Source organism: Harmonia axyridis, chromosome 4 (genome assembly GCF_914767665.1).
Source record: "Harmonia axyridis chromosome 4, icHarAxyr1.1, whole genome shotgun sequence".
NCBI classification, from domain to species: domain Eukaryota; kingdom Metazoa; phylum Arthropoda; class Insecta; order Coleoptera; family Coccinellidae; genus Harmonia; species Harmonia axyridis.
Genome location: NC_059504.1, coordinates 24671229 through 24683999, shown reverse-complemented (window position 1 = coordinate 24683999; position 12771 = coordinate 24671229). Strand labels below are relative to the sequence as shown.

The 12771-nt window shown below is 33.5% G+C and overlaps 1 protein-coding gene and 1 non-coding gene across 2 annotated transcripts in view; one reads left to right on the top strand and one right to left on the bottom strand.

Moving 5' to 3' along the window:
- The first annotated feature begins 53 nt into the window (after positions 1-53).
- On the top strand, positions 54-125 carry Trnas-aga. Its single transcript has one exon. It is a non-coding gene; the product is annotated as a tRNA-Ser (tRNA).
- A 382-nt stretch (positions 126-507) lies between these two features.
- Positions 508-12771, bottom strand: part of LOC123677593 (periostin) — a 30929-nt gene continuing 18665 nt past the window's right edge. The window contains exons 4-10 of the mRNA XM_045614214.1: positions 11383-11647; positions 8376-8512; positions 5560-5768; positions 5287-5424; positions 2186-2712; positions 1789-2131; positions 508-917 (exon numbers count right to left, since the gene is read on the bottom strand). Coding sequence (XP_045470170.1) covers positions 673-917; positions 1789-2131; positions 2186-2712; positions 5287-5424; positions 5560-5768; positions 8376-8512; positions 11383-11647 — 1864 coding nt within the window. The 3' untranslated portion in view covers positions 508-672. The remainder of the gene's footprint in view (positions 918-1788; positions 2132-2185; positions 2713-5286; positions 5425-5559; positions 5769-8375; positions 8513-11382; positions 11648-12771) is intronic.

Genomic DNA, 12771 nt, shown 5'->3' with positions numbered 1-12771 from the left:
ACTAACTCTCTATTCTGGGATTAGCGGTTCCTCGTTGCGGAGAATCTTCATCTTCCTCGGTGGCTTAGTGGTTAGAGCGCTGGATTAGAGATTCAGAGGTGTGGATTCGAATCCCACTCGAGGAGGTACTCTTTCCAAAATTGAAAAATTTTCTTATAAGCCATAAAATTAATTTCATTACACACAGACGTGAAAACTATGATTTAATGTCAATACTCTCCATCTTTATTTTAGAAGAATTTGATTTTTTCTTTGGGGTGATAAATCTTTTATTATTAAAAATTATATTTCGGGGCAAATTAATACGTATATGTATATCAAATAGATATGTGCAAGAGAAAGTTTTTTCACAATACTGTAATAATTTTATGTTTACAAAACTCATATTTCCAAGAAAAAAAAATTAAGTTATGAAGGTGAGAACATAATTTCTCTTAGAACACAGCTGCTAAATGAGTAGTATGAATATCAAAACCTCAGGAGGGAATATAAATTAAAATTCGAGTATAATATAACTAAGAATAATTATTGGCAGACTCCTATTTCTACACATTCTCACATTTCACTCTACTTCTGAATAAATAAACGAAAAACAACTTCCAATGATAAGAAGTACAAGTATTCAGTCAAATCAAAAATATCACTTAATTTTGTTTAAAATCCCTTAAAGCTTTAAAAATCGAATAGAAAGTATCCCCCAACGTTGGTTGTAACTTGTCTCGTAGGGAAGAATACTTTGTTAATACTATGGACGACACCATTAGTGGCCAAATTATCACAACTAGTAACCACACCACGACCAATGCGGATCTGATGACTGCCAGTCCTGCCAATCTGAAGATTCTGATCCGATAAAGTTGGCACAAGTGAATTGAAGCCCCATGTTTGAGGACCAACGCCAGTACAACAAAGAATTTCTAAAAAATAAATAATTGTCAATATCTAATGCAAATAAGGCCAACAATTATATCAGAAGGGTGAATCTACAAGCTACAAATGATGGAACAGAGATCCGCTATCACATTTTGTAGACAAAAGAATGAGTATTCTGCGGTGGCTTTTTGAGTGTTACTTTCCCGAACAGAGCTCCATATAATTTTCAGAGTCAGTAAGTCTCGAATTTTCAGCCGAAAATAGTCTCAAACGATGAGATACGATTCAACGAAGACGAATCCTTGGTTATGATTTTATGCTAGACCCATTCTCATGAAATGACAATGCCCTGTGAGGAATCCAGTGAGGATATGTAGTATATTCTTGCTAAGATCTAGATACCTCTTGGATCTCGCATTGTCAGAATTTTGAAGAAACTTTTTGGAATGATCCAACCCAGGAAGATTCCGCCAGAGTGTTTCCCTTTCAGTTTTTTCCTTCTCCGGAAACCCATCCTTGTAGGTACACTTGCCTATACCACAAAAAGGTTCCAGGCTAATGAAAAGAGATTTTGCTCTTTTTGTAGCAAATGTGTTGGCCTCTTCATTCCTATTAATTCCAGAGTGACCAGAAACCCATATTGAAAAGATCGTGTTATTTCTTTTAGTTTTCTTTGGCACTTCAATTCCATCCAATACCATCTTAGAATCGATGATATGTGAGCTTGTTGGATTGCAGCCTGACTATCAAAGTAATATATTGCTCTAAACGGATTTGTATATACCCGCATAAAACTAACCCATAAAATTAAGGTATACTATAATAATCAAATATGTGAAAACAGATCGAAGGCATCAAGAATATCACTTATAAAAAAGCCAATTTTATTGCATGTATTTTCTCAGAATAACATACCTGTTAGAATATGAGTCTTCAAAATTTCTACTGCTTTGTCCTTGTCTTCCAAAGATTTGAGTTGATCCTCATCCAAAGCTGCCAAAGTTTCATCAGTGGGAGCTAAAAATGTGATCGTTCTGTTCTCTTGTCCCAATATGTCTTCAATCTCAGTGCCTTCTATGATTTTTTGAATCTTAGAATATTTTGGATCGCCTTTTATAACTTGAAGGATACTTTGCTTTGGTGGCGCCAAAACTCTGTTAACTTCGTGTATTACAGACCCGCAAGTTTTCTCATCAAAGCCACTTACTTTTGCGCAATTAACAGTTGCTTTGAATAGAATATTGCTAAATATTGGAAGCTAAAAACAGACAAGTAGAATGTGATTCCAAAAAAAATGTATATGTCAACTTACCGTTGAATAAAGGTTCACTCTCAAAGGTTTGTCATTGTCTAGAGATTTAAGTATAGCATTATTGTTCATATCGCACGATTGTATCTTTCCTTGAACAGTATGATACCTCACAAATTCTTTCAACTTCTCCTGATCATCTCCAATTTCTTCTAAAATCTTCTTGGCGCTTTCCTTCTTGAAGGCTTCATCTGAAGGTGCAAATACTGTAGCGTTGTCTAGGTTATTTATTTCATCGGTTAGGCCGGCTCTTTCTATTATTTCTTGGAATTTAGTGAGGTTTTCATTTTTCAATGCTTCATTGATGAAAAGAGCTGATTCAGGAATGATAACGGCGTCAATGAGATGAATAACACCATTGGTTCCCATAATGTCGGTTTCGATAATCTTGGCTTTGTTCTCAAGATTTAGCTGGTCGTCTAAAGTCCTTTCCATGTTCAATATCTCACCATCTACGTTGTGTGTTGTTGAATTGCCGATTATTGCAACTGAACACACTGTATGGGCGGTCACATGATGACTGATGATACCTATAATAGAAGATTTAAATGAGGAATGAAGTACCTAAAAGTATATCTTATTGTTTCGAATTTTGTGTGCACTCTGTGCCAAAATATCTAAACTAAATATGAGCTCTAGACCAACTCCGATATCTGGCTGATAAAACGTGTCTCAGAAGTTACACAAATTTACAGAATGCTAGGTTTGTTGAATTCAATCTGAGCCATGTCTTCATGATTATGCTGATGAATGGGGTCAATTATCGTCGACAGAGTCTAGTTTAGTCAGGAACTTGGCTTAATTGCAGTGCTGAAAACATGGAACAACAATAAACACATTCCCCAATGCCAAGTATCGGTAAAAAATTAGCCCCAAATGTTTCAAACTATGAAGACCAGGTGTCTTTTCCTTTGTTTCAATGTTTCCTGTTCTGACTCTTGTAGTGCTCTGTTAGATCTCTCATAAGTTTAGATCTTGTACCAGAGAACAAGTTGTGTTCTGTACTGATTTTGTTACTGTGTCCTATCATCACTTCAGGAACAGCTTATAGGAATCTGACAGCGTCGAGCTAATTATTGTAATGAATGTGAATGATAATTCGCAATAACTACAGGCTCATTGAAAGGATATTCAACAAATTCCCGTTTCTATCTCAGTAGAGTGAACGCAAACGAAGTCGTTGTCACCCCTCACATTTATTAGGCATTAATTCCTTCATCCTAGCTTAAGTGGCTTAAGATAAACACCCCAGGATGGTTGGCACATATCGGTATCCCACGATAAAACAACTAGGCTCCAATTTCAAGAGATTTGTACAGGATGTCAAAGTAATAAAAATTCAGTCTTAAAAATCTAGGGAGGATTAAATGGCCCAAAACTTAGAACATAAAAATCTGTTTTATTCTGAGGGACCACTAGCGGTACGTTAAAATGGTTCCTGATTTTAGGCGGGGCTAACGGTACAACCCCATGTCAATAGTACATAACATAAGGTGGAACCAATAATCTAGGTACATAAGGACAATCACTCTGATTGGACAAAAGGAAAAAGAAGATAGACGCTAAGAAAAATTTGATAGAAGGAGGGTGACGATTATTCAACTATAAAAATAATAGTTTTCAATTCGGTAGAGAGTTCAGGTGGAAGTTCGGGTTCGGTTCGGAAGTTGGGACCAAAAGGGGAATTCGGCCCTGAGTTCAAGTTCGATTCTAAGTTGAACAAAGTTCATGTCGGTTTTCGGGAACGTTTTCAGGAAAGGTACAAATAGGGAATTTGTTGAAAGGTTTATTCGAACAGTTTGGAAGTGATTGTGATATCCAGGGTAAGGATATTTAATTTAATCTTATATACAGGGTGTTTCCTAAACATGCGGCAAAAATTCAGGGGGTTGTTCCTTGGACTATTTTAAGCATGTTTTATCCTTGGATGATTTTTGAAAAACCTCTTTGTTTCGAAGATACAGAGCGAACAACATTTTTCATATTTTTAAAATTAATAATAGTTTAAATAAAAATGCGTACCGCACTGTGTTTACTAAGTAGGTACAATTTATTTTTAAATTTGTTTAACAACATTCCAATTACTAAAAACGGCCAGTTTTTTGACTAAAAATTGATAAGTGCAGATGGTAAAGGAATACAGATTAAACACGGTTTTCATTTGAATTCGTTTTGTGATGTATTAGCAATTAACATTTTACCTTTGGGTTCGGCAGTCAATGAGGAGAAGATTGGATGCTTGTATGCTGGCTAGAGGTGGTCATTTTCAACAGTTTTTGTAGGTTGAATTGAATTTTCATGTAATTTTTCATAATAAAATGTTATTATCTGAAATTTTGTTTCCCCTATATCTTCGAAACAAATAGGTTTTTCAAAAATCATCAAAGGACAAAATATTCTTAGAATAGTCCAAGGAACAACCCCCTGAATATTTGCCGCATGTTTAGGAAACACCCTGTATATTATTGTTTGATTTTTCTCCTTATAAAAGATTAACCAAATAGTCCAAGATTGTCGAGTGTTATTATTTTTCGTATTTACTCTTAAGGTGTTTGCATTGGCTAGTAATGTGCAAATTTTATTGACTATATTTTCTCATTAATTATTCCAATCCATTATTAAACTTTGTTATTCAAGAATACTTGGTCTCATTCAGTGAAACACCTCCTAGAAAAAGATCAAATATAAGACTTATCCTAGGGCATAAGCCGGACGCACGAAAGGTTCTTTCATAAAAAGGAAATTGTGTTAATTTCAAAATAACTGTACTGGCCGGAACTATAGAAAGCCGCCCTTCTAATAAGTTCCTTTTTTTTTAAACACTAACACCCAACTGTAGTTGGGTGTTAGTGATTACAGTCGTAATCTACGATGAATCTCGTATGTTCGGTTTAGGAATTCATAGCTTGGCTTGATATTCAAGCTACTTGACTCTAGCTCAAGCTCAAGTAGCTTGAGCTTGACTTGAAATCAACTCAAGTTCAAGTCAAGTAGTAGTTTTTCAAAGTCAAGTCAAGTATTTATTTATTAAGTACTTGACTTGAATTTTCATCAATATAATAACAGTTTTTTGGATAGCAGAGATTATTTGATTTGATATTTACTTTTTGCACACTTTTCTCCCTTGAGCAATTTGTCCCTAGTTGATGGTTCCAATTTTTCGAAGGCCTCATTTGTTGGTGCAAACACGGTGTAGTGTCCTTCATCTTTGAACTTCTTCAGTAGATCAGTACTTTCCAGAACTGCAATATGAAGAACCAATTAAGAAAAAGATATTTGATCTATAATTCGAACGTAATTCATTAAAAATGAATAGTCAAGGAATTGAATTTCACAAAATGAACAAGGAACAAATCTGTTCAGAATGAAATATTTACCTTTAAGAAGATTGCTCAACCTCGGGTCGTTTCGGATGATGTCCTGCACAGACTCTTTGACTGGCGTGATGACCCCATCTACTAAGTGAACAATGCCGTTGCTAGCTAGATTGTTTGCTTTAGCAATGCGTTTACAATTCGCAGTTACCAAGCGGTCGTAGTTCTGAGTTGGATAGTTGTTGATGCGGATAGAGTTGTTCTTGTTTTCACTAAAGGAAAAAAATAAATTGAAAACTGTAGGCACAATTCATATAGATCGGAACATATTTCATTACTTAATAATCAAACCACCTATTCCTACATTTATTTTCATAAATAAAAATCTATGACTGATGTTGTTTCGATATATCTGAATAAATACATCTATCGATTTATCTCATTCTTCTACATGTGAAAAATTACACATACAAAGGTGGATGGCACATAAGTATTATTAATAAATTCATTATACATTTTTCAATATGTTCAAAGTAGTGAACAAATACTTATGTGCACTGTTAACTATCACATTGATGATATCCGTAGAAGTTGAAAAAACATTAAAAAATTAACATTCTTGTAAAAGCACCTAGTGTATATAGATTGAATTGACACAAGTCGGGTGTCGGTCAGTACTATCTGTAAACAACATTCCAGAGATTCTCAATGGTGTGAAATTCAGCAATGAATAACGTAAATTCAATATTTTGCAGCTATTCACTTTCTAAGTAACTACTCAATAATTCGATAAACTCCAAAATATAATTATGAAGTAAGGCATCGGTAACGAAAAAAAAAATGGAATAATGAATAATTAGCACCAGTCGAACACTGGTAACACAGGTCAAGGTTAACTTAAAAATGTTGATGTTAATTGCGAAATTAGCACCCAAAAAATAAGATATATCTTCATAACGGTTCATTTATAATGATCCCAAGGGTACTATGGGTGGTATAGAAATTTTTGGGTAATTTGAAAATTTTGATGCCAAGTACGAAGTTAACACCAAAAACTCCAATTGCCAATTTCACGAAAAATAGAATAGTGGCTGAGTAGATTAACACTGCACTCCATTACAGATAGCGCGTTCTGCAATTACCTCAATCCGCTCGGATTGGTCCAAATCGTTCATTTATTAAATCCAGATTCAGGGGAGTACACACCTGGACCGTTCGGCAAAGAAAATCTGATCAATCATCAATCAGATGACGATATTTTTCGTCGAGCTTTTTCGACCGAGCAAAAAGATAGCAAAAACTGTTCTTTTTCATTCATCGTTCGTTTTTTTTTCTTGTTGTTGAAGGCATCGACTACTCTGGTCATTAGCCTCTAACGTAACCATCACCAGACATGTACCGGGTTTTTCACCATAATTTGACCCCCCCTTCAACTTTGTTACTAAATGAGGTTACAAAAAAATGTTTTCCACGAAAGTTTCACGAAATCGACTAGTGTTTTTTAAAATGATTTCAAAAAATGAAATATATACAGGGTGGGCAACATATTGATAGCAACTTCATTTTTTCAAACGAAACACCCTGTATATTTTTCTATATTTGACTAGCTCTTTTTCTCCTGATTTCGAATATATAACATATGTTTGGCCAATCTCTCTTATTCTGAGTACCACAGAGTTTCAAATTTTCAAGAACCACCTGGCATGCTCAGTAATCAGTTTTCAAGTGGTAGGCTGCGATAACTCAAAATGCTTTTTTTTGAGTTATATCGTTGGCAACGATATGATATACGTTTTTCACTATAAATTGGAATTGGATGATTTGGATGCAACTCCATATAATCTCCCCTTATAGGTTTCTTATTTTTATTGTTCGTCACATAAAGTGAAAATATTTCAAATTTTTCCTCTTTCTGTGTATGAAACGTATATCGTTGCCAACGAGATAACCCAAAAAAGAGCATTTTGAATTATCGCAGCCTTCCACTCGAAAACTGATTACTTAGCTTGCCAGGTGGTTCTTAAAATTTGAAACTCTGTGGTACTCAGAATAAGAGATATAGACCAAACATATGTTATATATTCGAAATCAGGGGAAAGAGAGCTAGTCAAATATGGAGAAATATACAGGGTGTTCCATTTGAAAAAATGAAGTTGCTACCAATATGTTGCCCACTCTGTATATTTTTCGTTTTGTGAAATCATTTTTGAAGATACTAGTCGATTTCGTGAAACTTTCGTGGAAAACATTTTTTTGTACCTCTTTCAGTAACAAAGTTGAAAGGGGGGTAAAATTATGGTGAAAAACCCGGTACAACATCTATAACCTAGCCAGGATTCGAACCCGGTACCTTCGGCACCACAGTCGACTATTCAGTCCACCGTCATCGAGACAAACATGTTCTGCGCTGTGTGTTGAACATTAATGACACCCACGGATGCCAGATATGTTTGCCATACATTTCACTCATGTATGCCAGGTTGTGGCCGCTTTTATATTTTATATTTTTTATATCCTTAGTTACATTATACTATGTCTTTAGGAATTAATAAATATCGACTGAATCTAGCCAAAAATTCTTCATGAGGGGCCCTCATTCATTCCTTTAAAATCAAAATAAAATAAAAATAACTTAGAGCAACTGAGTTGTCGAACAGTACATCACCCGTTAAACCCTTGGACAAGAGTGTGCTTATTTCAGCTTTCAAAATAACAAAAACAGCAATATCACCAATGAGCTCGATAAATAATTGTCTAGGAATAAAAATGAACAATGGTGACCTGAAACACCACAAACAATAGCGAATAGCATTTTGATAACGCCAACACACATAGGATAGTAAACTCAACCAACTGGTTTGATGCTGCGTTATACCTACTTGTAAATGATTTCTTCGTTGACAAGTTCCGTTAAATCCACAAAACCGTCTGTAACATGGTTCCAAATGAGCTCATCTGTCGACAATATACTTCTGAAATCACTTTTTTTTCTAAGATCGGTGGGATTCAAATCATTCTGAAACAATAAATTGAAGGTTTTGAATACATAATTCACTTTGGATTTAAGTGGAAGTCATAAGTGTTCAATTTTTCTACAACAATTTCTGGATTTGCCAGGACAACTGTGTCTTTGTCTCATAAGTAAATAAAAAGTGATGGGAATAGTCAGTCAAAAAGTCTAACGTCGGGAAATAATATTTTTCAAGTAGAATATCGAAAAAAAAATGAGGAAAGCTTTTGAGCTCTCTTTCATTTTTGAACTAATTCTTTGGAATTCACATACACCAAAACAGGGTATCCCAGAATCACCATTTAGAAGGGATATTGAGCGCTCTGAAAAAATAAGAAAAACTCTGGAAATATTCCTTTTTTTTTCAAAATAACGATTTCTAGTATACCACGTACGTTTTTGTGTACCACGGTTATAAATTAATCAAATTCAATTTTTTTTTTTGGTAAAATGTTCTCCATAGAATAAACGACTAACTATCATAAATGCAGAAAATCGTAGGAAAGATAAATTCAAATTGCATATAATATAGATGAATATTTTATTTTTCGAAAGTTAAGGCGTTCTTGGTGAAAAAAAATATTTATGAAAGCCTGAGTAGCCAACGATCTAAAAATGTAGGTACTTTGTATTTTCATAAATTGTGCAAATATGTGATTATTCCTTATAGTATTTAAAAGGACTAAATTCAGGAGTGAAAGATTATCTAAATATTCTCAAACTGTTAGGGGCTCGAAAAAAAACCTAAGACAGTCTAGAAGCTTTAGTGATTTCACTCAGCAAATCAAAGTTGAAATATTAGAATTATTATTATCTATTTTTCCTTTTTTGATAATGTTTAGGGAAGATAGTTTATTAGAGAATTTGTGAAAAAGAAGTTATACTTTGGTATTTTCAGATCAATTTATATATCAGATTATTATAATATGAAATGAAAAGTATTTTAAGTTGTTTTCTTTGAAAGCCTTTCCATCAGGTCCTATAGATTGAGAGAAGAAATCATCGAATGCTCATGTGTTATGTAGTATAATTTGATTCTTTTGTATTCTTATACCAATAAATTCTTATTTACAGTTAGTTATTATGGTTCAGCATTTTTTAATGACTATAATTATTGGTGTTTATGTAAAAATAAAACACAAAATGGAAAAAAGATTTTTCTAGAGGGGACATATACATATACATATACATATACTCGGAGTATATATCGATAAGCATTTGAACTGGTCAGTACATTGTGAAACGCTTACAACCAGATTAAATTCAATTATATATATGATAAGAGCTTTAAGAAACCAAGTGGATCTCAACACATTGAAGATGATATATTTCGCTATTTTTCAATCGATTGTGTCATATGGAATAATTTTTTGGGGGGGCAGTTCTTCTGCGGAGCGTGTTTTCCTCACTCAGAAACTGGCTATAAGAACAATTTTTCACATGAAATTTAGGGAATCTTGCCGTGGAGTATTCAAAGAAAATAATATTCTTACTTTGCCTGGTCTATATATTTATAGAATCTTATTATTTTTTCACAAGAACAAATTATATTTCGAGAGTTGTAAGAATGTAAATTCAACTCGGAGAATATACGAGTATTTTTTTCCACCTCACAAACTGTCAAGTACTGAACATAGTACTTTTTACATGTGCCTTAGACTATTCAACTATCTACCGAGAATACTAAGAAATATATTCGACTTCAAAATTTTCAAAAAGACACTTTTTTCAATGATTATGGATTGTGAACCCTACTCTATAACAGAGTTCAAGGAATACTGCATATTGAAGTATATTTAGAATTTTGTTGTTTTCTCTTTTTTTTGAATTAGGAATTATGGACCTGTTTTCTCTTTGTTATTTATAACAATTTTGGAAATAAATGGATGTTATTATATTATTATTATTATTATATTCTTTTTTTATCAGAGGCCCAATAGTCCTTCTATGAGGTGTTTCAGTAATATCCATTCATTTTTGTGCAGCCCGTATAATGTATAAAGATATCGGATCTCCAAGGCCGCATGAATGCACGAGCGCTCGAAAGCTCCTGGCTTAATGTCATTTCTTTCCTGATTTTCATTTCCCATTAAGGTTGTTGGATAGACTTAATTGAAAAGGAAATGGTATATACTACTAGCAGCGTAGAGTTTTTTAATAGCGAGGTTCTGCATGGGATTTTTTGTGTTTTTCAGAAGATCGGGTTATATGCCGGTTATATGCCCATTCTTAAAAAAATCAGATGTTTCCTTCAATCTTTGTGTACCTCGGCTAAATTCCCAATTGGTTTTAAATGAACTTTCTCGTTCATCACCATTCCACATTGAAATACTAGTGGATCTAAGTCAGGTGTTCTTCGGCCAGGTCACCTGACCACTCTAGCCTTCTACCCGGATCTTCCTTATCAAGGTGCCCTTGTAATTCAAGTGAGGGCTAATTATTAGAGTTGCCAATTACGTTTTTTTGATTATGGTCAGCTCAATGGTCAGTTACAACTAGACTAAGTATTTATTGAAAAAGTAAATATCAGTAGTACTTGGAGTAAAAAATCTCTCACAGGGTGTAAATTTTGTTTTTCTTCTGAATGTCCATAATTTTTAAAAGACATAAATCATATTTGTGTTTTTTTTTTATATTATAACTATAAGCCTTCTACCCGAAACCGACTTGACGTCGACTTGTGGGACACCAGTATATTATGTAAATTTGTTCCAAAAACCCGATTGTAATCATTGTGGTCCACTTTAATCAAATTTACCATGACAATATATACTTCATATTCGAGGAATCAATTGTGTCACCTAAACGAAATCCGAATTCGTGAAAGTATGTCTGCTTAGTCCACTAGACTATTTACATATATAAGTGAAACTTACAAACTGATTCATCTTCTCGTTATACTCATTCATAGATTGGTCCAAGGGTGCAAATAAAGTGAGATTTTCGTTTTTGAACCTTTCACCAGCTCCGTTATCTTCAATTAGTTTCTTAAACTCGTTGGCGTTCAAGTCTGTCAATGTTTCTAATACTGGTTTTAACTCCACGCGTTTAGTACATCCTGAAGATCCATCCTGTCTAGCAAAACCGTAGCAACACTTGTAGCGAACAGTGAATGTTTTGACCACGCCATGGTTGTTCACCCTGAAAATAGTTTTCGAACTTACTTTCTATAAAAATAACAAATATAATAATAATAATTAATTGCTTTCATTTTGTACAAATTAGGTGGAAAAAAAGATGGAGACAAAGTTTAGCTTTCGCTACTCGTTAGTTAGAACAACCGATTAATTCGTGAAAATTAACCAGATGAATATCAAGCATCAGATGAAAATCATAATGATATTCATGAATAATTTATCTTTATTCGTACAAATTGCGTAGGAAAAAAAATAGAGGTGAAGTTCAACTTTCCCTACTCATTTGTTAATGCAACTGAATAGTTAGTCAAAATTAAACATCAAATGAAAATTGATGCAATCACCATCTTCTCAGAAAAAAACACAAAACAGCTGTTGCATAAAAAAAATAAAATGTGAATATGTACGATAAAGTATATATCTAACAACTTACATAGGCTGAATTTAAAAATATATATTCTTGAAACAATTAATATCTAAATCAACGCCACGCAATCAAATGCTTTCTCTGTGGAGCCAACAAGGTCAACTGAAATAATTTCTGAAGGAAATTCAACTAACATATCTTAACATTTCTTTACATCGGAAAATTGAGACAAAATGGGGGTGTTCCATTAAAAAAAAATGACGGTGACGTCATTACTCGAAAGTAATTCACTCTGTATATTAGATTATTATTTTAAAATACGGTAAATTAAAATAAAAAATCGACGTGTTTCAGGATTATTTCTTAAAATGGTCTGTTTAGCTGAAAATGAATTTGTTCAATACTTTACAGACACAATCTATATATGATTCTTTCCTTAAGGTTAAAATTTCAATTACACTACCAGCATTCTCCTCCATTTACAAAAATTCACAAGGAACCTATAGATAAATCTAAAATTAGATATTATAACGGACCTAGCAACCCACTAAGTTAATATACCTACAATCTGCACGAATAATAGGTAGGTAGATATTTGGTGTTTCATTGACCTATTACTTTTTCAACATTGTAGTTGAACATAATTGTTGAAATTAATTTATATCCTTCCTAGCATTTTATAAAATAACGAAGTAGATCATACAGTTTGTGTTAATATGAATAATTAGAGTGCGATTGAACTTGAAAAGCAAATAAATTGC